This window comes from Trypanosoma cruzi, genomic scaffold (genome assembly GCF_000209065.1).
Source record: "Trypanosoma cruzi strain CL Brener 1047053517163 genomic scaffold, whole genome shotgun sequence".
Classification (NCBI taxonomy): domain Eukaryota; phylum Euglenozoa; class Kinetoplastea; order Trypanosomatida; family Trypanosomatidae; genus Trypanosoma; species Trypanosoma cruzi.
The window spans coordinates 36314-62137 of NW_001849555.1; the positions used below are offsets into that span (position 1 = coordinate 36314).

At 51.8% G+C, this 25824-nt stretch overlaps 4 protein-coding genes and 1 non-coding gene across 5 annotated transcripts, besides 16 other annotated features; all 5 read left to right on the forward strand.

Moving 5' to 3' along the window:
* Positions 1 to 11686: a sequence feature (heterozygous, non-Esmeraldo-like haplotype).
* Tc00.1047053511757.10 (hypothetical protein, conserved) lies at positions 45 to 8414 on the forward strand (the record flags this gene model as incomplete). The annotated part of the gene is made up of 1 exon (XM_806592.1): positions 45 to 8414. The coding sequence occupies one exon, from the start codon at positions 45 to 47 to the stop codon at positions 8412 to 8414; it is 8370 nt and encodes a 2789-aa protein (XP_811685.1).
* Positions 714 to 753: a microsatellite.
* Positions 1213 to 1252: a microsatellite.
* Positions 5312 to 5339: a microsatellite.
* Positions 5681 to 5738: a microsatellite.
* Positions 6429 to 6472: a microsatellite.
* Positions 8434 to 8466: a microsatellite.
* Positions 8525 to 8554: a sequence feature (AT_rich).
* Positions 8748 to 8773: a microsatellite.
* Positions 8924 to 8952: a microsatellite.
* On the forward strand, positions 9033 to 10697 carry Tc00.1047053511757.20 (hypothetical protein, conserved; the record flags this gene model as incomplete). The annotated part of the gene is made up of 1 exon (XM_806593.1): positions 9033 to 10697. One exon carries the CDS (start codon positions 9033 to 9035, stop codon positions 10695 to 10697), a length of 1665 nt encoding a protein of 554 aa, XP_811686.1.
* Positions 9845 to 9924: a microsatellite.
* Positions 10721 to 10767: a sequence feature (T-rich).
* Positions 10926 to 10954: a microsatellite.
* On the forward strand, positions 11051 to 11141 carry Tc00.1047053511757.45. The gene has a single exon (XR_008255771.1). It is a non-coding gene; the product is annotated as a C/D small nucleolar RNA (snoRNA), TB5C1C1 (small nucleolar RNA).
* Positions 11270 to 11306: a sequence feature (AT_rich).
* Positions 11306 to 15331: a mobile genetic element.
* Positions 11687 to 25824: a sequence feature (areas not merged during assembly with more than two copies in the genome that could not be assigned to a particular haplotype).
* On the forward strand, positions 15930 to 18098 carry Tc00.1047053511757.70 (trans-sialidase, putative; the record flags this gene model as incomplete). The annotated part of the gene is made up of 1 exon (XM_806594.1): positions 15930 to 18098. One exon carries the CDS (start codon positions 15930 to 15932, stop codon positions 18096 to 18098), a length of 2169 nt encoding a protein of 722 aa, XP_811687.1.
* Positions 24104 to 25824, forward strand: Tc00.1047053511757.100 (trans-sialidase, putative; the record flags this gene model as incomplete). The annotated part of the gene is made up of 1 exon (XM_806595.1): positions 24104 to 25824. A coding segment is annotated over one exon (1721 nt), but the record flags the coding sequence as incomplete, so codon positions are not given.

The following is a 25824-nucleotide window of genomic DNA, read 5'->3' on the forward strand; positions in this document are numbered from 1 at the left end:
CCTTGCGGAACTTGTGCAAGTTGCTTGGTCGCACAATTGCACCCATGTACGCACTCTTGGTGGCTTTTCTTGAACAACACTGGGTGTTCTCATGGTATGCGCTTCCAAGCTGCTGCAAGCTACTCATGGCGCTTTGCAAAGCCGTCCCTGATTTGGCGCAGGAGCACTGCGAGAGGTTTCTTTCGCTTCTTCTTGGTGAGTTGATGCGACTTCTTGGGGAGATTTCTTCGGCCTCTAGAAGCTCCAAAGAGCAGCAACGACATTGCAACGTCTGCTCCATTAAACATACCACTGCAGTGGAGATGAACACGGCAACCAGCGTGATACGTGAAGTACTGAAGGCGATCCACTCCCTTCTTCCCATTGCGGATCAGTCAGCCGTCCAGTCCGCCTGCTTGGCTCTTGCGCAGCTGTTGCGAAATCCCGCAATTACATCTGCTACGCTGGATCTGGCGGGTTATAACGGCGCGCTGCACGTTTCCACCTCCTCTCTTTCTTTTTCTGCCGCTACCACCTCAGTTTTTGACGCGGACGTGAGTCATGATATTGCACAGGTTCTAGTGGACTTTTTGAACGACTGTGACATGACAACAAAGGCTACGGCGGTTGTAGAAAGTGTCTTGCTGCAGCTATGGCATTATGCACAGGCCCACAAGGCAATGCTGCAGGTTTTAGCCGAGAAGCAACAAGAACAACAGAAGTTAAATTATGTGCAACAACAACAACAACAACAACAACAACAAAAACAACGACGATATGATCTGGATTTTCATTGGAGACGGCAGTTTTCGTGGTCGCGGCGTCAGGTGAGTGACGTTCAATTGGCGTCTGTTATGAATCGAAGTTCATTGGAGCAGGAGCTACGACGCCGCCGTGGTGATCAGAAGGTGTGGTTCAACTGTTCCTCGTTAGCGCGTGTGGTGATTATGCGGGAAACCACGGGCGACGACCCCGAGGTCAATTATACCCGCTCTTTTCCTTTTCGGGAGACAAATACATCATGGGAGTCGCCTGTTGAAATGGACCTTCTCGCGTGTGTGTTGGTTGTGGCTGGTCGTTGCCGGCTTCCAGCCGTGTCCTACGACCTCATGATTGGTGAATATCTAAAGGAACGTTTTGATCCGGACAGTCCGGTGGTGAATTTTTTTCGCAACGTCACATCACCACACTACCGCCTGTGCCTTCTGCCTCTGGGAGCTCAGAAACCACAAGCGTCACTACAGCCACCACAGCCGCCACCGCCGCCGCCGCCATCAAGATACTCAAAAGAGGAAGAAGAGCGTGGGGGAGGGAGTGCACATCATTTGCAGGGTCATGTAAATTTGGATGCCGTGGCGATTGAGTCGGCGGTGTCGCTGGGGATTCATGCCGACGGACTCCGTGATGACATCTCCCCCTTGGGTAGGCGTGAGGCACTACCACATTCTACTCCGATTCCAGTTCGGACGCGGAAGCAGCCACTCAGAAGTTCGCGCTCCGCGTCTTTCTCCTCGCACCCGATTGTGTCATCGTCGTTGGCGACCTTAACAACATCCGGTGTGAATAGTGTGACACACATTTTGCTAGCCAGAGAAGTCACACCGGAATCGGGACGGGGCAGTGTGCGAGGGACAAACTCCTCATTGTTAGGATGTGGCACGTACAGTGCCTCTCGTCCGACTTCCAATTTCCTTCCCGCCGTTTCTGTTGGAAGTGGCAGTTTTGTCAAGCAGCGTGGTTTGAAACGTCAACCGGACGTTCTTTCAAGCGGAAACAACAGCATTGTGAACTTTGCGATCGAGGGAGTGGCTTCTCCAGGAGAAGAGCGCCCTCTTCCGCCCATGGAGAGGGAGGACAACAACAAGGGACAGGACGCTGCTGCCGCTGATATGAATGATCACGATGATGATAACGACGATGGGGGCTATGAGACGGAGGAGCAGCGATTCTTTTTGCAGCATGAGAACCTTTCCGCAAGCGAGTGGCGACCGTGGTTTGAGCTATTTTGCACAATGCTTGTAGAAAGCAGTGATCATGTGTGTGTCAGCATTTGTTCCACGCTTGTGCGGCGGCATTTTACAATTTTTTCTTCGGATTTGTTACCCATAGCGTTTTTGTCACACCTCACAAAGTGTGACGACAGGGTTGTGCGACGATGGATGCGGCTTATATGTGACTTTGTTCATATGCACGATTATTTACCGCAGATTATTGCCGCGGAGTTGGCACGTTTGGCGCACCACATTCGTTTACACAGCTCCTCTCTTTTCTCCAGGCCTCTTGCGCGGGCCATTGAGCAGAATTACATTACATTGGACCTTCTGGTAGTGCTTGCCGAACGTGCCCTTAATCCGCCACTCCTCTTGTTGTACACTCAGCAGCAGATTCTCTCGGGTTTCTCATGGGAAGCACTGGCACGTCTGCTGATGGCATTGGGGGATGTTAAATATGATAACGACCCACGTTGCTTCTCACAAGATCCTCGTATTCGTCATGCCGCATATCAATTGCTACATGCCACAAGAAGTAAGTATCGGAAGGGTATTACCAACACTGACGAAAAGACAGGCGTGGGGAAATGCAATCATTCCACAGAGAAATTACCATGGGAAATGCGGCAGAATCTTGACAGTGATAAGGGTGATGTTCTTTCTGCATGTGTTGCCCTTGAGCCTGTTGCGGAACGGGATGAAGAGGAATGTATGCCATCCCCACTTTTTCTTGAGTTGGGGTGGTTTGAAGCGGCCTCACGTCAGTACCTACGCTCTATTTGGACGACTATACGAATTCTTTCTGGTGGCGAGAGGGGCACGACTCCTGCATCTTCAACGAGACCGATTTTGTCTCCAAACGATGTTGTGGGAGCGATGCGTTGTTACATGCGCGTTTATGACTTTGAGAGTATTATAAACATGTGGAGGAGGATTAAAGGTTTTCCACTGGCCCCTGAAGAGGAGTGGGCATCGGCGTTAACGGTAGAGGAGGAGCAGCGGCAGCAATCATTGCAGCGTGCATTGTTGGGGACGGCATGGGCACCCTCAACTGGAGGGCCCGTGATCCCACATATTAAACGGTATGTTGTGTCGGCCGCACAGGCTCTCTCTCGCTGGGACTTTGTAGAGGACATCGATTACAATCATTTGTTTGCCGACAAGCGGGACGAGCGAGACCGATACGCCCCCAGCTTTGGAGACTTTTCCTTTTACAAACAGATGGAGATATTCCGTGCCGCCGCTCTCACCGCCTCAAAGGAATACGAAGAGGCAAAGGGAGTGTTAAGTGCCTTGCGTGCGGCTTTAAGGGAATCATACGCCGTTTTTCATACAGAGAATGCCCGAATGAAGTTTGAGCTGAATATCATGTTTCAGCAGATATCTGACCTTGAAGAGGGCATAGATGCTATTGAACTGAAAACGGCACTTGGGGATGGTGCAGGGAAAGTCGTGGGTACGGCTGCTTCCATGGCCAATCTCGCAGGATCTACGACGGTTGTTGGGGATGTTGCTGGGGGTGATAGCAGCGGTGGTGCTGCTGAGAACCGGAGAGAAAATTCCATTGCGACTGGCGCAAATGGTGTGCGAGAGAGTGTGGAGCTGCAGCAGAGTAGATGGCGTGGGAGGGTTGCGTACAGCGAGGCAACAGTGCGGCGTCTAAAGAACATTGCTGGAAGGCCTCTTCCTGCACACAGTACGGTTTTGCAGCGGTTCGAGATTATTGCTCTACGGAGCACTCTTGTTTCTCCGGAATGGCAGCTGCGGAACATTTTGGAACTCTCTGAGCGGATTGTGCGGGAAGGTATGCCAAAGAGGGCTGTGCGGACCATTAACCATTTTTATTCTCTTCCCATCGATAACAATGACACACGAGAGGAAAGGAAATATCGTGACACGTTGTTGCTGGAGAAGTATCGTATTGAGTTGCAGCATTTGTTCTGCACAAAGGATTTGGAGTGCCTGCATAATGAAATCGCCGATGGATTGATGCTGAGGTGCAGCAGGGGGCTCATGCATGCACATGGTTTTATGCGTGGAAAGGAATTTGAGGAAATGCCTGTGGATGCCTTTTTTGGATCCGGGCCTGTGAGTGAGGAGCAGGCAGAGTTGCTGTTGCTTCACATTGAGTGCCAGCGCAAGTTAAAGGCGGTTTATGAACGACGACGACACATTTCACTGGAACCCGCACCTTTTTTTGTGCCCAATCCGCACATGGGTGCGGGTTCATTGGGTGATCTTGAAATGATTTTGCGGGCACGATTTCACACCTCTTCTTCTCATGATGCCAACATGCCCGATGGGGAGGAGGATGAATATAATCCAGCCGATGTCCTTCTTCGTGAATACCGTATCATGGAGCACATTATTGGCTCTTCCGTCACTTTGGCATCGGTGTGGCGGGAGTTTGGTCTGCTTTTGTTCGATGTGTGCATGGCTATCTACGCCGAGTGGAACAATACGAAGGAGCCGGAGACGCTGAGGAACTTTTGTGTGCAGTCCCAAAAGGCGATTAGTGCATTGCAGAAGTCGGTGCAGTTTTGGAATAGTGCCGCCTCCACTTCCGTTTCTGGAATTGGCCCCTTCACGACCGCCTCCACACGGCGCTCTCGCCACGCGCGCTCCGCAATTCCTGCGGTGCATCTTCTTTTGAAGGCGCTTCATCTTGCGCTGAAGCTGGAGGAGGTCGGCATGGACAGTACGTACGTGGGCGACAAAAATAAGAACATCAGGAACACGTTTGGGGACGATGCGGGTCGAGCCGCGTCCGTAGCGGCAGCGCCGGAGCGAAGCGAGACATGGGAGCGCGGCGCAGGGTTTGCGCACCTGGACTTTTCCCCCGCCATGTATCTTCACTGGGGATACATCTTGCCTTTCCTTGTGAACGCTGCGGCTCGCCACAGTGAGCTTCATGACGCGGTGCGTGATATGTGTGCTCATTCACGTGCCATGCTCTATCAGTGTGTGTTTCACCTTGTATCCACCTTTGAACACCGTTATTCCTCTATCTTGGCGCTAGAGGCAGCCAAGGGTGACCAGACGCTCCAATATGAGGAAAACTACCCATGCGGCAGCTCCTCGTCACCTTTAATTGCCCCGCATGCAAAAACGGCACCTACGTCAACGGCATATGGCGCAGAGGAGGCGGCGGTTGATGACGCCATGAGAAGGAGGACACCTTGCCATGCCCGAATGACTTCCACCGAGTCCACATACACTGTGCATCAACAACAGCCACAGCTGCAGGGGACAGTTGTTGAATGGATGCCTGCGGCGGGAAATTCTGAGCGACGTGAGGAGGGGAGGAGGGCGCAGTCCCCGAGTGGCACCCACGACCACCCACAACGACAACAACAACAACAACAGCAATCTCGTTATCATCGTGACATTCATTCTTCTCACCAGCAGCAGCAACAGTGGCACTCCGCCATGCTTCTCAAACTTGCGGAAAATGGACCGGAGCACAAGGCGATAATTTCACAAACCATGCAACTCTGTGATTTTGTGCGAAGTGGTAAAGGGAACTCACTCTCATTGGGAGCATGTGCCTTGCCGGTGCCCACTTGGTTTCTTCAGCACCGCATGGTGGAGGTCGATAAGAATGAATTGGAGTTGCAGAAGGGTCAACCAAAGTCGGTAAGGAGTTTTTTAAACACCAGCGACAAACATGTGCAGACGGAGCGAGAAATTGGCTCAAAGAGTCACGATAACACCAACGCTACGACAACCACCATCAATAACACCACCACCCCTTTCACCACCACTGCCCAAGAAAGTGGCAGTAAGGCGTTACAACGCGTTTTACATGTACGGAGAAAACTTTGTTCTTTGCCCTCGGAACGTCGGCGTGAGGAGATTTTTCTTTTTTTTATTTCGGATGGATCTGTACTGCGTTTTCACAGCATTGGAATGGAGGAGGACTCGGCTGCGTCAGCCATCTCAATGCCATGCTCTCTCACGGAGCCCCATGATGCACATTCAAGGCTGGCGGAGGCTGCTCCTGCCACTTGTACAGCCACGCATGCCGTTCCATCTTCCAGATTCACGGTAAATGGGGGAAGTGATATGGCATCTGGCGGCGCACAGCCGAACCCGTTTCCTGCGACGACGGGAGGCAATAGAACGCCTCTCATGGACCTGGTAGAGAATTCAGCTTTTATTCGTCCATTGGCAGCGATGGAAACCGCGGTATGTTGCCTTCTTGGACATATTCCCATCCGTCACGCGCGTCGACCCCTTGTGCTACCAGTTGGCATTCAGGAGTTTATCACCCAATTGCCGGACCGTGCGGCCTATTCCTCCAGTTGGCAACTGACACTACCCCCATCCTTGCAGTTTAACTGCACAGCCTCCATGTTACGTCAACCCTCATCACTTCTCCACATTATATCCAAATACAAGGCCAATTTTCAGAACCGGAATCCGATTCAAGCGGAGAAGTCCCATGAACCTCACCACCAACAAGAACACCAAGAACAACAACAGCAACAGCAACAACAACATCAGGAGGGGGTGTTTCAAAGTGGGAAAATTTATAACAACGACACGTCATCGCAGCCACCACAGGAAGAAAAGGTGAAGGAACGTATTGGGGCGAGAAGAGCCTCACGTTCTCATCGAAATCGGCGCGAACTTCTCACCCGCTACGAAAGTCTACTTGAAATTGCGTTTGATCATGGCAAAACTGGGCCACTATGCAGTTTTCTACACCGCGTTTTGTCTTCGAATAAACTTTCGGAGGCGGAATACCCTCGACCTGCATCACAGATGGTAAAACTTTTGGAGGAGATTACAGAGGCGGTACAACAGCACCTGCGAGAAGTGGAGGAGGTTCCTAAAGGGCCCGTATCGGCTGAGAAGGAAGCGGCTCCTTTGTTTTCACTCGAGACGGGGAATGAGGAGAATCGGCTGGGTGAGAGACGGGGCTCATTCTTAATTTCCTCAAGTACAAAGGGATGGAAGGCGATGCAACTCCAGGCGAAACCTCTCACTAAAGTGCGAATGGCCATTTTCAGGGCAGAAGCACCTCGGTACGCCCCACTGCTTCGTCTTGCCTTTCAAGCGGCATCCGCCGATGCTGCAGAATGGCTAGATGCAGTACACTTATTCACTCACGAGTTGGCGGAATGGAGCATGCTGCAGTATCTCTTTGATGCAACGCATCGAGAGAGCACCACATTCTTCGTGGATGTCACTTCCGGTCATGTGGCGTCGCATCATATTGGGGTACATGCTCTTCAACCCTTACCACGGGCTCTAGTGCCTCGACACCATCCTAGTTTCTCAACAGGCGGGTGTAGCCGGGTGGATGAACAGGTGGAGGAGGCCACGCCGAACAAATCGCCATTTCAATGCACAGATCCAACAATTTTTCGTCTCACTGGATGCCTTATATCACCGCTACCATTACGATGTCCCTACAGTGTTTTTCTTGGCGCTGCAACACAGTTTCTTTACTCCACTCTGCGCTACAGTCGTGATCTTGCCGGCATTGCAAAGTTTGGCCTTCAAGATATGAAATGTTTTGCATGGCGTGGTGCTCTGTTTCTACAGCCTCCCCCTGGCGATGGCATGGATATGGACATAATGCCTGAGAGCGGGAGTGTGACAATTTTGCCAGAGGTACCAAACCGGGAAATTGGTCGACTTGTGACGACGGCATTTGTGCTTCAATCCTCTGATATTTCTACGAATCTATCTGTTGTGGCGATGTCATTGGGAGAATTCCCTGGCACTCCGCCTGTGGAAGGGGCGGCTCAGACGGTGGGTCTGAACGTCATGGTGGAACGACTCTCCCTCATCTCGAGTCCAACCAAAGTGTCTGAGACCACCGTCACCATACCTGGCGGCGGTGTTGTGCAGGAACCTCTGATGCAACCGGCAAAATCGGAGGCGAATTGTGAGCTGGAGCGTAAACGTACTTCTGCCGTCGCGACGACGGCCACAGACATTGGCGCCACCGTTGCCGTGACGAAACGAAAAGCAACGGCAGCAACAACAATTTCAGCGATGGAGGCGGCACGAAAAATGTCCTTTTCCACAATTAATACCGCAGCATTGTATACATGGGGGGCGAGGAGGATGACTTTACACCATCTTTCCTTTACTCCACGAATTTTTGATGTTTCCTCCATCTTATTGAAGCTCATGGATGACCGGATACCCATGCTTGATGAACCTATCGTTACTGTTTTTGATGATCCTCAATTTGCACGCTCTGAAGAACTTATTCAGCTTTATCCCAGCGAAAATAGTACAATTAAGTTTCATGAACCCCCGTCAAAAGAGGCAGATGACACAATGGCGGATCAATACCATTGCGATGTAGTAGAAAATATTGAAGAGAGAGTAAAGCAGCTTATTCGTTCTGCCGTTAGCCAGGAGAATCTTTTAGGGACTCCAGAGGCCCCGCATCGTTGGTCTAGTTGGGCTCCCCAGTGGTAGAGGAGAGCGAGAGAAGAAAAAACAACCAATCAAAAAACAAACAAACAAACAACAAGGGGAAAATGAGGAAGAATTGGAGGGAAAAAAAAAGGAACTTTTAAAGTAATTGGTTAATATATATATATATATATCAAAAATTTGTTTTTCTTTTCTTCTTCTTTTTTTCCCCGTGTTTATACATCGCCTGCATCACGTGGGACATTGAAATGCGCATATTATGCATGTACTGTGTGCATGTATCAAACTAGTTGTGAAAAAGTTTTATGTGGCCTGTGCCATCACCAACGGACGCCAATGGATATTCTCTAAGTGAATCTATCATTGCTCTCATGTTTTATTTATTTATTTATTTATTTATTATTAGTATTATTTTTCTTTTAAATCTCCCGTCCATTGAGAGGAGGGTAGGAGAGGGCGAAGGGGAGAGCTTGCATGTGGAAAGGGGAAGAGAGGCATTCGAATTCCCATCTGAAGCGAGGCGGCCGCGACACACATAAACACACACACACATATATATATATATATATATATATATATACAGGGATTTAGGCGGTGGTAAAAACTCTGAGAACTGAGACGCAACGAAAAGGGAGAAGAAAAAAAAAACGAAAGAAAGAAATGGTTGGGGATTTGAGTGTTCGACGGGCAATGAGCCGTCTGCACCACAAAACGGCGGAGCAGCGGCGGGTGGTGGAGGAAATGCGGCAACGCGCGGAGGCACTCACGGCAAGTGGTCGGGCTTCGGCAAAAGCGAAGCAGGTGAAACCACCGCCGTTGTGTTTTCTGGAGGTGGCGGGGGAGGGAGACCTCGGGCGGAGTTTCTTCTCTGACGGCATGCTAAGCGGTGTTGCCATTGGCGTCTCGGACGCGCTAGATGTGCGGGAGTTTCGAACGCGCTACGGGACCGAGTCGCAGCTGCTTCATCAAATGCCACATACGGAATTTGCTTTTGTCTCCTGGCTGCGTCGCCATGGAGCACAGTTCATTGGGAAGTTGGCTTGTCAGACCCCGCTATCGATGGGCGAGGCAAGTGTGCTTGTTCCGGAGTGCCCTGCTGCTGTGGCGGTATATCAGAATGCATGTAATTATGCCATTGGATCTGCTCTCATGGGGCCAGCGGCAATGACGTCGCCGATACACTACGATGTTGCCGCATTTAAGCCCACCGCACAATCATTTGCGACCTTTACGGATGGGTACAAATTGGGTATTCCTTCCATGTCTATTGGTGTAACAGCGGCTCGCCTCGATGATATCTTCTACCTCTGGGAGGTATTTACCTCAGCGATTCAACCGAGTTACCTCCAGGAAGAAAATCGAAGAGAGTCAAACACTGGAAACAGCAAAAATATTGGCGGAAGTACCGACACAGAGCATGACAATAATGCCAGTAGTGTCAACAGCCGCGGCAGCAACAACAGCAAAAAAATTACTAGTAACCGCAGCAACAGCACCAGTAGTAACAGTGGTGGTAGTAGTGGTATTGGTGGTGGAGGGGGACGTGGGAGTGCTAGACAGTCACGTCTCACGGATTATAAAAGCTGGGATACAATCAACACGTTTGCTTCAAACGAAGAGCTTCGGGGCCGTCATATCGAGTTGTCCGTTGGTTACCCAGCGGACTGGATTGACACACTCTGTAAGGAGCGTTTGCTTTCCGCCGATGAGTTTCGTCGCCGTATTCTCCGTCTTGCCGCGACTCAAAATGCCATGCGAAAGAACGAGTTACTGGAGGTCATTCCAGTAACACTAAACATTGACATCGAGGTGGTGGTCAACGCCATTCAAACCATTTTCTTTTATGAAATCTCACGGGCCTTTGACACCCTCTTTACTCCAGCAAGCCACAATAGAAACAGGGCGTCGTCGCCGTCACACGCCAATACAATGTCGCAATTCGGTCTGTTGGATGAGCTTCCAGAGGGGCTGGTGACAGCCATTTTCAATGGCAGGGCACTCACGAATCTTGATTACCAACGAGCCCTGCAAACTCGCGACAACGTTGTGCGGGCAACGGAGGAACAGTTTCTCGATGTTGATCTCATTGTAACGCCCATCCTATCGGAACCATATGTGAACGGGAGTCTGCGCAGCATCGGCCCCCTGCTGCCTTTCTCGCTTGGCGGCAACCCGATGGTTTCGCTGCAGCTGGAGGCGGGCTTTTCGGTGGCGTTGATAGGGGAGCTTGGGCGAGACACGGGGTTGTTTGAGGACTGCACGAAGTTTCTGGAGTTTGTGCGCGGGACATCACCGCCGTGGTGGCGCCGAAAATTTATGAGGTGAAAACTCATTTTTTGAATCACGGGTTTCTTCTTCTTCTTCCTTTTTTTTTTTGTATTTATTTTTTGTTCTTGTCGTCTGCCATGCGGGAAGATCTTTTCTGTGCATGTCGCGTCATTGTCGACTTCTTTCACTGCATTCGTGCACTTGCAAGAGGACCTGCTTTGCCTCTCGTTCTTGTTTTTGTTTTTTTCTTCTTTGATTTTGTACTTTACAACGACCGGGAATTTTACACACACACACACACACACACACACACAAATACAGAGAGAGAGAAAGAGAGAAGGAGCATGAAATGCGAATGCATGTATGCCACTTCACTCATGCAGAATTGCTCTTTCTGCCGCCACCACCACTGCCATGATGAGTCACAAGCTTAGGACACCTTTGGACGCGGAGAACCGCACATGAAAACTCAATGCCTTATCGATTCGTACACTGACCTATCCCTCCCCCACATACATACATACCCCTCTTTCTCTTCATCAGCCCAATGGCTTTTTGGATATCCTTGTATTCACTCATTTTCCTCTGTTTCCACCGCCTTGAATCAATTTCATGGCTATTGAGTGGAGTTTTTATTTTTTATTTTTTATTTTTTTATATTTTTTTGGAGCGTGTGCAAATTTGTGTTTGCACGATGAAAGCTGGTTGCCTGAATGAATACACATGTTCTGATAAGAAGAAGATTTCTCTGTACAATTTTCTCATACTTTATGAGTCTTTGGGTTTTCCGCGATTGAAGGAATTAAGGAATCACCAATAACGTATAGGATATTTATAAATATTTTCATCGACATTTTTATTACAGCCACGGTGGATTTCTGCAATTTTGTTTAACGAAATGTTAAGCATCCCCTCTTTACAACGCGACGGAATGAATTCTTATTGGTACGTCATCAATGCAATATACAGGCGCAACTCGCCTACATGGATGAGCACAGGCCGTTGGACGTGGTGGTAACCTTTGCTGCAACAATGGCAGTCAGACGCTGGATTTCAGAGGACATCGCCAAGCACTGGGGGGATTCAACCCTTGTGGGGCACTTTGCGAACCTCCGGGTGCCTCAAGTACCAATTTTCGAGACCCAATTGCTCCTGCAGTTTGTCGCGGACGTTCAGAATCGCAATGCGCAGCTTTATTTGCAGGTGGAAGAGGCGTATAATTACCTGCTGGCTTCTGAATCCCACATTGCGGTGGCTGGCGGCCTTTTTGCGGGTCGGTGGGACGCCGTGTCAACGAGAAGTGCCCACCTCTCGGAGAGGGCCGCCAGATGAACCCCCACTCATGCATGCGCGACGATGGCGTCAACACACGGCCACACCAACCACATCATTTGATGGCTGGGGGCGTGCCAGAATCCACGTTTCCCTAACGCAATCTCACGGGAGGGAGAGACGGCGGGTCAACACCCGAAATTCTCAGGGCAATTTCGGGAGACCACATAGCTCCCACACCGTGACTTTGCCTTTTCGCACCTTACCCTTGGAACGAGATTTTGCTCCAGAGGATCAGTTACTGCATTTTATTGCATTGGACGTTGACACTTGGGCCACGCGTATATGGAATGAGGGCATCTCCGGAGTTGTCGACAGTCTCAAGAGCGCATAAAATTATAATTTGCACCAAGTGGACGCTCAGGTTCAAGTTGCCTTTGACATTTTTGTATCGTGCGAGCGCGCACAGGAAGCAGAGCGGGATCCTGCCGAGCAGTTCATGAAATTGGGCAGGAACCTACTGCAGGCATTCCGGTTGCAGCTCATTTTGGCATCCGAACCCAGCATCCCGCTCTCCAGACTGAGCGCCCGCCTACGCATAACAGCGATCGTTGCGATGTCAATTTTTTCACATTTATGTACACGACGCATCTATGTGCAACGTGCGCAGCGCAGCCAGATGGAATTACTTGCCGCGCGGATGGCCATCAAAAAACGGCAGAGGAGCTGCTTGCCGCCCATGAAGGCGAACGAAGGCAGCCTCCATCCATTCCACCACTTCCCACCAATCCTCACAGGCGTTGCACCGCGCCGCCGACACTCCATCCGATATTACAAATTGCCCGACGAAATCGTCTGGAAGGGCAATGGAGCTTATCCGCCAACGACGCTCGACTGTGGTATGGCAAATCAATGAAATCCCCGCTTTGGGCCAGCTACATGAGGAAAGCAAACGAGGTGGCTCGAGAGATGTGCGCCGTCAACGTGGGAGCAGAGAATGTCTCTAGCTGGGCAATTCACAACCTTTTGCCGCACGCACGAACAGCCGATCAACAAGGAGAGCCGCGCGGCCTTTTGGCGGCAACATTAGATGTGGCGCCATTGACCCGGCTGCAGTACGCCAGGATGCTGCGGTCCATGTCGGAAATGAGTCGAACCCCGCTGGACATGGTGATTCTGGGGTTACAAAAGATTGCGGCGCGATCGGAGACGAAGCAGGCACGCCCCTTGACAAAGGAAGAGATGAATCAAGTAATCCGCAGCCGGACCGATTGGAAGGAACGTGTTGTTGTTCGAATTGCATGGATAACGGCGAGGCTTTGGTTGGGGATTGCGGCCTTGAGAGCCAAAAATTTCACACTGGAGCCGGACGGGAGCTTAGTTGTTGGATAGGTCCGTGGCGCCGAAGACGGCGAGGGCGGATCCCCACTGCTTCTTGCGGTTCGTGAGGATACGAGGGCAGGACGCCTTCGACACTATAAAGTTATGCAGGACACTTTAAGAGAACGAAAAGCTCACGAACATTACTAATGCCAAAGTCGAACGAGCTTTGGCTCATTGGAATGCCACGGCGCATTCCATAAAACGGGGAGCGTTGAGACACGTTGCGCAAATCGTGGAGAAATACAATTTGAACCCACACGTGATCTTGCAGTTGGCGAAGCACGTCGACCCGTTTGACCTTCCCCAGAATACTGTTCGATATTTGTGGAAGTGCACCACACTGCTGACCCAGGTGTCGTCGCTGGTTGCATTGATGTGAAGGGAGACACCGCGGAAGGGCCGGAACTCTGGCTGAGAACAGAGGAGCGTTTTTTCCATGATTTTATCACAGTCATGCCGCTACAATAACGAGACGCACGCCAAGGACGCGTATGGCCACTCCACAAGATGAACTAACCATCCAGCTACAGCAGGTCAACGTGCCCGTATTGAACCTAGAGTGGATTAAAAGTCGGTTGAACCCGGCCACCCTGGAGAGTCTCATGCAAGTTTTGGGACTCGTCGGGCGGTCCCCTTTCCCTCTGCCCTTCTCCGGTAAAGCGCGCGAAGGCTCACGGAGGATTCCAACCGCTGACGCGAGATTGTTACGAAAAGCAGGAATAATCGAGGACGCTTCGTCCACAATAACAAGCGGATGGATAATACCTTTCTCGGTTGTGGAGGAGAAAACCACCGGCTTACGACGATGGATCGCGTGGCCACGCGACAGGAACAGCGACGACGCTTACGAGGCGAATGTTCCTCTTTTACACATTTCCCATTATTTGCCGCCTGTGATGGCTGAGGCCGCTTCCCGCCTGGATTTAAAGTCGTCCTTCATAGTCTCTTTACCGCGGGAGACTCGGCATCTCTTTCGATGCCGCGTGGAGGACGGTACGCTGGTGGAGCTGACACGGCACCCAGTGGGATACAAGGCCGGCCCAGAAATTCTCCAGATTACCTTGGCAATTGCGAGGGTGACGACGGTGGTTCACCCCCTCTGGGCCGCACCTCCATTGGTGCGCATCGACGTATGGATCGATAATATACGCATTGCAGGGTCGAAAAGCGATGTGACATTGTGGGAAGCCCAAGTGCTTCGTAATGCGGACAGTTGTCACGCATCCTTGGGGGAGGAACGCGAATCGGGCGCTACGCATTGCAACTTCCTGGGATGCAGTTTGGTCACACTCACCAGACGGTATCCCTGAGTGAGAGGTTTTTCCGGTCTGTATGCGCCATGCCGGCGCTCAATTCTTTAATCATCGCGGAAATGGAGTTTATGGCGTCACGCTTTTTATATTTGGCTGCCATTTGGTGCACGCGTTTATGCGACCACCACTTTTCCATCAAGGCAGTGCGACGACGATTGTCCGCACTTGACAGGGGGATTGTCCTGGAGACATCCCCGGCGAACCTACCGTCGGCAGCGGTTGGTTCGGGCGAGAGATTACGACACATTATCGGGAATAATCGTAAGCGAATCATCAATTCCACGGAAATGGTATCGGCCGCCAGCATCACGGACGCATCGCTCCATGGATGGGGAGCCGTTTTTATTCCAGACTCCGGCGACGTTAAAATTGCCGGAGGGAAATGGAAGAGGAAGTCTTTTCTTATCATGCAGGCCGAGGTGCGTGCGGTCCGCTTGGCCTTATCGGCCTTTTCCGCCATCTTGCCACGCACCGTGGACGCTTGGGTGGACAACACTTCGCTGCAAGGAGCGACGACTAAAGGCAGCTCGAGATCGCACGCCATGACGTGGGAGCTGCAACGGATATATTAGTTTTTTTGACTCTCGCGGAATACAGGCATCCTCTGGTTACGTGCGGTCAGCGGAAAACCCTGCAGACCGCATATCACACAGTCGCGTTTTTAGAATTCAGGACTTGGCGAAGGGGTGGAACTTGCGAAGGGGAGCGGCGGGGTCTTGTGCCTATCAGATAATATATATACAATTAATTGGTTAAATTTTGGGGATGTGGGAAGCACACTCTTATTCCATTTACTCCTTTTTTTATTCTTGTGAGGGTTCTAGAGATAATTTCGGCATTCGGTCAGCCTCCCGGGCGGATACTCACCCCATGTCATTGCGTGGAGTGAAGCACTGCATCTCATTGAGGGTGGAATGAGCGAACAGTGTGGGTGCTCGCTCCGTGTGCGTTGTATGTTCCTGCGTGGAGTGGCCGCATGCTCACGGGCCATGTTGAGTGTGAGTGCCTCTTGACGGCATCCATTCAACTCACTGCCTCTCTGTCTGTCTGTCTGTCATTCCCTGTTGGGTGTGTGGCGTGTTGCACCGCGTGAGGGCTGGCCCGCACACACCGACGGCCCGCCGTGACGCCCGCGATGGCCGGTGCGGAGTGGCGGTGCTCGCTGTCTCATCTCTTTACTTGGCTTGTTTTCCCTTTTCCCTCTACTTTTTGAACACAGACACGCTAGGAAAGAAAGCAAACAAGCGCTAATCGCTACTGTGAAAATCGAAGGCTTTGAAAGGACCAACAGCACACACACACCGCCCACACACATATTTGTATGCTCTCACGTGTTGCGGCTGTGAAGGCACCCCGCACACACAACCGTCGCCGCGTGACCGGCTCCAGCGGAAGGAGGAGGGAAAGAAGAGCGAGTGAGCGGCAGAGGCCCAGCATGTCCCGGCATCTCTTTTATTCTGCTGCGCTGCTCCTCGTCGTGATGATGTGCTGCAGCACCTGTGGAGCTACGCCTGCAAGGGAGAATGATGGCAACAGTGATTTAAGAAGTGTTCAGGAGCTGCAATGGATCGATCTATTTGTGCCGAATAAGACGCAGGTGCTGCCGAAAGGTGGAGGTACTCCAGGGACGAAGCGGGATGGATTTGTTTCACCATCTCTTGTCAGTGCTGGTGGAGTAATTGCTGCTTTTGCCAGAGGCAAAATAAATGCCCAATATGCCGCTGATGGTAAAGTAATTAAGCCAATTTCTTCTGATGTTGTTGCGGGGTACATTGACTCTTTGTGGGATTGGTCCACTCTTGTTGAAAAGGTGAGTGAAAGTACATGGAGGGCACACAACGTGCTTGGTACAACGGATGGAGCGGATAATCGTGTGGGCGATGTGTTCAACCCCACAATCACCACGAAGGACAATAAGGTGTTTCTTCTTGCGACAAGCTATGACATGCTCAATGAAAGTGGTGGGATTTGGAAACGGGACAGCCCGGATCTGAAACTGGTTGTGGGTGATGTCACGAAGCCTACGGACAGCGAGCAGAGTGGATGGATCACGTGGGGCTCACCCACATCGTTAAGCCAGACTACTTTAAAGACACCCAAAGCTGGATTGAAGGATTTTGCTTCTTCTGGTGGCTCAGGTTTTCTGATGGAGGGTGGCACGCTTGTGTTTCCTCTGATGGCGAGGAATGAAGCAGAAGACATTTACTCCATGATCATTTATTCGACGGACAGCGGCGCAAACTGGATGCTTTCGAATGGAACGTCTCCTGCGAAATGCTCCCGCCCCCGCGTCACCGAATGGGAGGGATCACTTCTCATGATTGTTGATTGCGAGGACGGCCAGAGGGTGTACGAGTCGCGTGACGTGGGGGCAACGTGGACGGGGACCATCGGGACACTCCCAGGCGTGTGGACCAAGTCAAAACCGACAGCCATTTTGGATCTGAGCTTTTATGTGGAGGCCCTCATCACCGCGAGCATTGAGGGAAGGAAGGTCATGCTGTACATTCAGAGAGGGTACGCGTCGGGGGGTGAAGCGGAAAGAGCGCTCTATCTTTGGGTCACGGACAACAACCGTTCTTTTTATTTTGGACCTGTTGCCGTGGAGGAGGTTGAGAAGTGGGAGTTCGTCAGCAGCCTGCTGTACTCGGATGGAAATTTGCATCTTTTACAACGGAGGGGCGATTATGAAAGCAGTGTCATGTCGCTTTCCCGCCTGACGGAGGAACTGAGTACAATCAAGTCCGTCCTCAGCAATTGGGCAAAAAAGGACGCCTTCTTCTCCGGGTTGTCTATATCCACGGCGGGTCTGGTGGCAGTTTTGTCCGATGCGGCTAGCGGTGACACGTGGATCGACGATTACCTTTGCCTGAATGCGACGGTGACGAAAGGAAGGAAGGTCAAGGATGGATTTCAATTGACGGAGCCTGACTCCGGGGTAATGTGGCCTGTGAACATTCCGGATGATAAAGTGCGTCATGTGTTTTTGAGCCACAACTTCACACTTGTGGCGTCGGTGACCATCGAAGAGACTCCGAGTAATAACACTCCTCTACTGGGTGCGACGTTGGGGGACACTAATTCCCCGCTTACCATGGGAATCTTGTATACGGCGGATAAGACGTGGGTGACGATGTTCAACGACAAGACAACAGAGAGCGGCCGTTGGGAGCCGAAGAAAGAATACCAAGTGGCACTCATGCTGCAAGGCAAAAAGGCCTCTGTGTACATTGATGGCAAGTTGCTGGGGGAAGAGGTAACGCTGTTAACGGGTGAGACACCACTTGAGCTCGCAGGCTTTTGCTTTGGCGCGTGCGAAATGCACAACTCTCCTATGACGGTGAAGAACGTCTTCTTGTACAACCGCCCACTGGGTGTTGATGAACTAAGAATGATCAAGAAAAGTGACGGCTCCATGCATGGGGGCGTGTCGCGGGCGCTGCTTCTGCTGATGCTGCTGGGGATGTGGGGCATTGCGGCCCTTTACTGAGAAATTGCAGTGAGGACTTCCTGCCACCGGCGGGAGCTATATGTGCCTCTCCACTCACCCTCCGAAGTAATTGCCAACTTTTTGTGGATGCACCGTTTATTTTATGTATTTTTATTTTTGGTTTGAATACCCCTCTCCCCATGAAGGTCGTTATGTAAGGGCGTGCTCCCCCTCCCGGGACTGCACCGCTGGTTATATATTTTTTTCTTCTCTTTCATTATATATACGTATATTTGTCTTCTCCTATATGGTGTAATTTTCTGATAATGGCGGATTGTATTTAATGTTTCCATCGGCCGATGATAAGTGCACTCGGCATTGAACGCCACGACGATGACGGAGTGAAAAAAAAGAAAAAAAAAGGAGTTGGGATGCAAGAAGAAAAAAAACGCACTGAGCGCCCCAATGAAATTTGGGTGTTGTGTAGACACCATAGGGCTGAGCGGTCGAGGCAAATGTATTTTTACTTTTGCATGAATAATGTACAAGCAGTCTTTTTTTTTTTTGCCGCGTCACGATGGGATTCTTTTTTTTTTTTTTTTAGTTCTTTAATGGGTGTGCAGGGTTTTTTAAAGGGGCTTTAGAAAATTTCTAACTTATTTTTATTTTAGGAAAATTATTGTGGGTTGCCGCTGGTTGGGCTGCCGTGCCATCTCGAGCCTCAGCGGCTTTCATCCTCCCTTTTTTTCCGTCCTGCACCTCTGCTGCGTGTTTGTGCGTGCCCCTTCACTTGCGTGGCTCTCTTTTTTTCTTCTCTTTTTTTATTCTTTGCGTGACTGCAGGCACACACAAACGCACGGCGTACATGTTGCGGTGCAGTTGGATGCTCCTCCTGCAGTCGGTGCTGGCAGCTGCGTCACTCCGGGGACATGAGGAGAAGGAAGGGGGAGGCGGTGAGAGTGCGCCGCGGCTCTCATCCCCTGTGGGAATGCTGCACGGCGTGTGGCGGTATTGCTCTGAAATGCCGCACCATCACGCACGAGGACGTGGCACGGGGTGGAAGATCTTTTTTTGTGTCTGCTGCTGTGGGTGTGGGCGCGGCCGCGTTGGACGTGTCGGCACGATGGCCGCAGCGTGTGGCTGCCACTGTGTTCTCTCGGGAAATATGCTGCCACGTTTTCACGTGTGTGTTGTTTCGGGGTCAATATGCCGGCGGCTGTGTGATTGCCGAATGGAGGGGGAGGAGTGGAGGGAATTGCGTGAGTGCAGCGGTCAGCAGTCGCGCTGGGTGTCTCGCCGCGGAAGGCATTGCCCGCCCAACGCAGCACCGCTCGTGCCGGGCATTCTATATCACACTGCAGCATCTTAGTCGACGCCACCAGCACGCAGCGAGGCAGCGGAAGCCGCCACTGACACGAGTGCGACCGGAAGGGAACACGTCTGCTGTTGCGTTCCGAGGGGTCACACCATGTGGCACAGTGGCGTGCCCACAAACCCCTCGCGGAGTCCGCACACGACACCGGGCACTGGCCGCGGAGTGTTTGTGTTGTGGAGGACACTGCGGCTGAGTCTCTCTTCCTTCAGGCGGACGGACGCCTGATTTTCCTTTTGTTTTTAACCAGGCGGATGGCTGCGCGATGACACCACAACAAGGCATTCGTTTTCACCATGGAGGGGCAATATCTGTGGTGCTACGCATTGGGAATATAAATGGCGAATGCAATGAGAAAGGGAGCGTTATGATTCTTTTGTGCTGTGCGAATTGCGGGAATATTCCATGAAGCACGTAATTTGCCTTTTGCCTTTTTCTTTTATTTTGCCTGGGAGGCTGCCATGATGCATCGCTGTTGTGGCGTGTATGATTTGTGTTCCCTGCGTGTGGCCGCTGCTTTATCGAATCCCCTTCCCACTTTTGTGGGTTTGTACGTGTCAGGGACGATATGCGCGCATGTATTATTGCAGAGCGTGTGCGGTGACGGCGGTGCCACACGGATGTGAGACCGTAGCGAGCGGAATGCGTGAGCGAACCCTCCGTGCGCACCACTTTGTTGTTGTTGTTAGCTTTTCCTAACGTTGTGCTGGGTGGACGGCTCCCACTTGCCGTCGTTGCGGTGGTCCTCGTGCATTTGTTTTGTATCGCACACTGTGCCGTCACACTGTGTAGATGACTCTCCTGTTGTGTCTGCTAGTCGTTTTTGTGCGTATTTTTTATTATTATTCCCCTTTAGATTGCTTGTTAGTTTTAGCTTTAACTGAATCCAACTAGGAAAACAAGGAGAAACAATGTCTGGAAAGCGCAAGAGTGTACACAATGACAATGCCAAGAGTCTCGCGTCTGCTGTACCGCAGGGAGATCGTCAGAGGAGGGCGAGGCCAGAGCCCCAAACTGACGTGGATCAGCCTGCTGCGACTCGCAGAAGAGTGGAGTGGGTGCGGCGATTAATGTGGGCTATTTACAGTTGAGTGGAAAGGAATTCATGCAGGGGATTCTACGAGTCTGTGTAGAATGCGAGGTGGAGCCATGCCGTGGAAGTCCCTGGTGATAAAGGGACGGGAATGGAGGTGAAGGAGGGGGAACCGCCGCAGTCATGGACGTACAAGGCAGTTGGCCGAACTCTTGAAAAGGATGACGGTGTGGAGCAATCCGGTGCACCGCGTTCCAGGCTGATGGTGCTCACCTCGGACAAGGGATGGCCGTACTCGTGGGGGGGGGGACGGAACCTATTTTTGACTGCCATGTGAACTGTGAGGTGGAGCGCGTGTGGCAGATCGTCGAGGGCGATGTAACCGAGTGGTTTAACAGTCGTCCTGAGGAGCACTTTAAGCCTCATCCGCGTGTCATGATTGGGACGCCCGGGATTGGGAAGTCGATGAATGCCGGTTCTTACCTCCTCTACCAGCTGCTGCACTGCGATGCGGAGCAACTCCAGGTTGTTTTCCACTGTTTGGGAGATACGACGTAAGTGTTTGACAAGACCGTCAAGCGGTGTCAGTATACATGGGTGACTCCAGTAATGTGTCTGTTGTGAGGAGTTTGTCTTGGCGTGGGGTGAAGGGGTATGTTGTCTACTGCGCGGCAAAGAAGGGTCGTGATCCGTCTAGGATGCGGCTTCCTCATGAATGGGGCATGGCTATGGTAACAACACCGAACGAGGGTAACTTTAAGGAATGGTACAACCAAGGGACAGCCGTAAGAATCGTAATGAATTACCCAGAAGAAAAAGAAGTGAAGGCGTTGTGTGTTTGGATGAAGCGTGACCAGCCTTTTGGTAAGCAGGCAGAGTACTGGAGGGAGGTAAAGGGTTGCATGGATAAAGTGGGACTGCTTCTTTGCTACACCTTTGATAAGCGATGATCTGGTGGTCGGATTTGGGTTTGCAACAGTACGGTTGATAAGATGACCGCTTTGGATACCAAATATTACCTTACTTTGGGATCTAATAAAATGTGAGATGTTAATAACGTGTCCCACAAGCTTGTGGATACCGTCTGAGTACAAGGAGAGCGCAATGGCGAATTGCCTTTCAATGCACCGATGTCTGCCCACTTCGCGAGTAAAACATTGTGCATGTTGGCAAAGTTAATACCGCAGGCTGATTTTAACTTATTTGTATCGAGGGTCAGAGATTATTGAATACCAAAAAGTTTGGGGAATTACACTGTGTTTGCATTTTTAAACGGGGATTCCGTGACTGCAGTAGGACTCAAACTGGAGGGGCTGAGGCCACCAACACGACGTCAGTCCCACCGCTTTGCGCCGGAGGTGTACTCACAGGAGGGCTCCACCGGGCACGATTTTTTCCCGTCTGTGGAACACCGTTACCAGAAGACTGATGTAGAGTGAGGGGTGCTGTACATTCCGTAGGTCGAAACCTTTTGGCTGGTGGACGGCTTTTTTTCTTTGTTGATTCGCCGCGGAAGACGCTGGTTGGGCTGCGGATGGCTACGGCGGGTGAGCATAGCACCACCGCCGGCACTGTGAGGCAGTGCAATGAGCGTCTGGCGGCGTAATTTAATGGTTGGGAGGAGTTATTTCGAGAAATGTTGTGGGAGATTATTTATGTGCAACACGCAGACAGGGTGCTGATGGGTGGCTGGCAGAGATGCGGCGCGGTTGAGCACCCGACTGAGGGTGAGTGTAGGGAGGCGGCGGTGGCTGTTGCGGAATTTGGGCTGAGGAAGGGATGTCGGTGCCAGGTGGGGGATAGCGGATGCAGAAGTACGTGTCTTCTACAGTGAGTGAAACAGGCGCATGTTTCTCCCCGAGAATCCCTGTGGTGCTTTGCCTCAACGAGCACTGCGATGTGTCTGGGAGGTGGAAGGGATCGCATTTTGGATGGTGCTGGTGGTAGTGGCATTGCTACGGGTTTGTTGCGTGGCCGCACCGCTGAGGCGTTGTCTTTGTGTTTTTTTTTTGTGTTGCCACCGTCATCATTGCTGCTTTTTTTCGTGGAGCGGATTGCAGTGGGTGCTGCGTTGTATTGATTTTGTTTGTGAATTTATTTCCCACCGCCTTTCGCTCCCGCAGCGCTGCGCTGATGTGGGTGGTCGGCGCTGGGAAGTCGAAACGAGCCCGCGAAGTGGGGTGCTGTTGAGAAGCGCTTCACATGTCATTACTGATGGTGCTTGGGGATGGGATGGGGGGATGCAAGGAGTGAATTGTTTGTGAATCTGTTTCGGTTTGTTTTCTGTTTGGGGCGAGAGAACTGTGGGCACTCCGCTGGGGTGCGCCTTCCTTCTTGGGTTTTTGCCCAACGATCACTACGGTCTTTTTTTGGGGGGGAGAGGAGGAGGAGATTTTGTGACTTTGTGGCGCACGCGTTGCTGGGGACCGTTGTTGTTGTGTGTCCGTGCATGCCTGCGGGTTGTTGGGGCTGGCACTGGTCACCGCCCGCCGCCGTCGCCGGAACACGAAAGACCCAAGCAAGTGAAGGAAAGGACGACAGGAGTCTCCACGTGGCCCTCACCACAATTGAGGCACAACCCGCATAGCGACTTTGCTCCCGAGGGCGGCTGTCTCTGCCGCGCAGGAGGGGAATGCCATCGAGAAACAGTGCACCGTGTGCTCAAAATGGCGCGCACACATCCAATCATCAACGCCACACTGTCGCCGATTTCATGATGGCAGAGGGGTCAGGCCACCGAGGAAGCGCACGTCGCCTGCCGACGACACCCCGATAAGATCACCACCTGTTGAATTTCGCCGTCCAGCATGCGGCTTTCGGTGCCACAGCAGTGAAGGATTGACCCACCGCCGCACGGCATGCCACAACCACCGACTGGACATTGTGAAAACCAGCCAACGTGAGCTGCGCGAAGAGACAATTCTGCATCTACTCCGCTGCCCGGCTCTGCAGGTGCCCGGACAAAAAACGTGGAATGGACACTGAAGAAGCGAGGAGACTGTGCTTCACCAAAACGTTGAGCGCGGGTTATTGAGGTAGAAAGGCTCTGTCCTCAACAGCGCTCCACGCGGAGAGAAGGCACAATTCCCCTCGCCGATGCATAAGGGGTCTGCTTTTCACGGTCTCCGCCGCAACTCCCTCTCCGGGGGCAGGGGCTTTCTTTTACATTCCCACTGAGTGGGGCGGACGTGCTCGACGATGGTGGCTGGCGTGCGGGTTATAGAATTTATTTGGGAATAGACGAGGGAAAAGGGTGTTGCTGTCGCTCCCCATCACGCTTCATCTCCTTCTACTTGTGGAGCCAATGACGCATGCGGCTGCGGGGGAGATAACGGCAGCCCGAGCTGTGTTTGTGCATGACGAGGACACGCCTGTCGTTGGTTGCGCGTCCCCTTTTTGGACACACAGACACACATTCCTTTCACTCCATGTGTGTGGTGGGAGGAAACAATTGCTTTTACTGCAGCGACACTCCGTGCTTTTCAGTGACGTGTCTGATGTATTGCCGTTTTTGTTGCCTTTCTGCCGCTGCTTTGCTCCTCTCCACTTCTTGAACAGACACGCTAGGAAAGAAAGCAAACAAGCGCTAATCGCTACTGTGAAATTTGAAGGCTCTGAAAGGACCAACAGCACACACACACCGCCCACACACATATTTGTATGCTCTCACGTGTTGCGGCTGTGAAGGCACCCCGCACACACAACCGTCGCCGCGTGACCGGCTCCAGCGGAAGGAGGAGGGAAAGAAGAGAGAGTGTGCCGCCGAGGCCCAGCATGTCCCGGCATGTGTTTGCTTCTGCGGCGCTGCTCCTCGTCGTGATGATGTGCTGCGGTACCTGTGGAGCTGCGGCCGCTGGAGGGAATAATGGGAAGAGTGATTTAAGGAATTTTCTGAAGCTGCAGAGGATCGATCTATTTGTGCCGAATAAGACGCAGGTGCTGCCGAAAGGTGGAGGTACTCCAGGGACGAAGCGGGACTCATTTGTTTCACCATCTCTTGTCAGTGCTGGTGGAGTAATTGCTGCTTTTGCCGAAGGCCACACAAACGCCAAAGTTCGCACGAACGCCCAAAAAGACGGTGCCAAATTAATTACGCCCTCTTACTCTGATGTTGTTGCGGGGTACATTGACTCTGCGTGGAACTGGACCACTCTTGTTGGCAAGGTCAATCAAAGCTCATGGAGGGCACACACCGTGCCTACTGGAGCGGATGGACAGAAACTTTTGGGTGGTGTGCACCACCCCACAACAACCACGAAGGGCAACAAGGTATTTCTTTTGGGAGGCGTTGAATTTTTCAATGAACATGAGAGTATGATTTGGGACAGCTTGCATCTGACACTGGTTGTGGGTACTGTCACGAATTCTACGGGTGGCAAGCCGAGTGAACGGATCAGCTGGGACAACCCCAAATTGCTGTCAGTCCTGAATACCTCTGCTGCTCCTTACGAACGTAAATTTGAGAGGGTTTTTCCTTCTGGTGGCTCAGGTGTTCTGATGGAGGGTGGCACGCTTGTGTTTCCCGCGTTTGCGTTTGATGTTGATGATGACGATTACTCCATGATCATTTATTCGACGGACAGCGGCGCAAACTGGATGCTTTCGAATGGAACGTCTCCTGCGAAATGCTCCCGCCCCCGCGTCACCGAATGGGAGGGATCACTTCTCATGATTGTTGATTGCGAGGACGGCCAGAGGGTGTACGAGTCGCGTGACGTGGGGGCAACGTGGACGGGGACCATCGGGACACTCCCAGGCGTGTGGACCAAGTCAAAATCGACAGCCATTTTGGATCTGAGCTTTTATGTGGAGGCCCTCATCACCGCGAGCATTGAGGGAAGGAAGGTCATGCTGTACATTCAGAGAGGGTACGCGTCGGGGGGTGAAGCGGAAAGAGCGCTCTATCTTTGGGTCACGGACAACAACCGTTCTTTTTATGTTGGACCTGTTGCCGTGGAGGATGATGTGAATTGGGAGCTTGACAGAACCCTGCTGTACTCGGATGGAAATTTGCATCTTTTACAACGGAGGGGCGATTATGAAAGCAGTGTCATGTCGCTTTCCCGCCTGACGGAGGAACTGAGTACAATCAAGTCCGTCCTCAGCACTTGGGCAAAAAAGGACGCCTTCTTCTCCGGGTTGTCTATATCCACGGCGGGTCTGGTGGCAGTTTTGTCCGATACGGCCAGCAATGGCACGTGGATCGACGAGTACCTTTGCCTGAATGCGACGGTGGCGAAAGGAAGGAAGGCCAAATATGGATTTCAATTGACGGAGCCTGAGTCCAGGGTATCATGGTCCGTGAACACTCGGGTTAATAGTGTGCGTCATGTATCCTTGAGCCACAACTTCACACTTGTGGCGTTGGTGACCATCGAAGA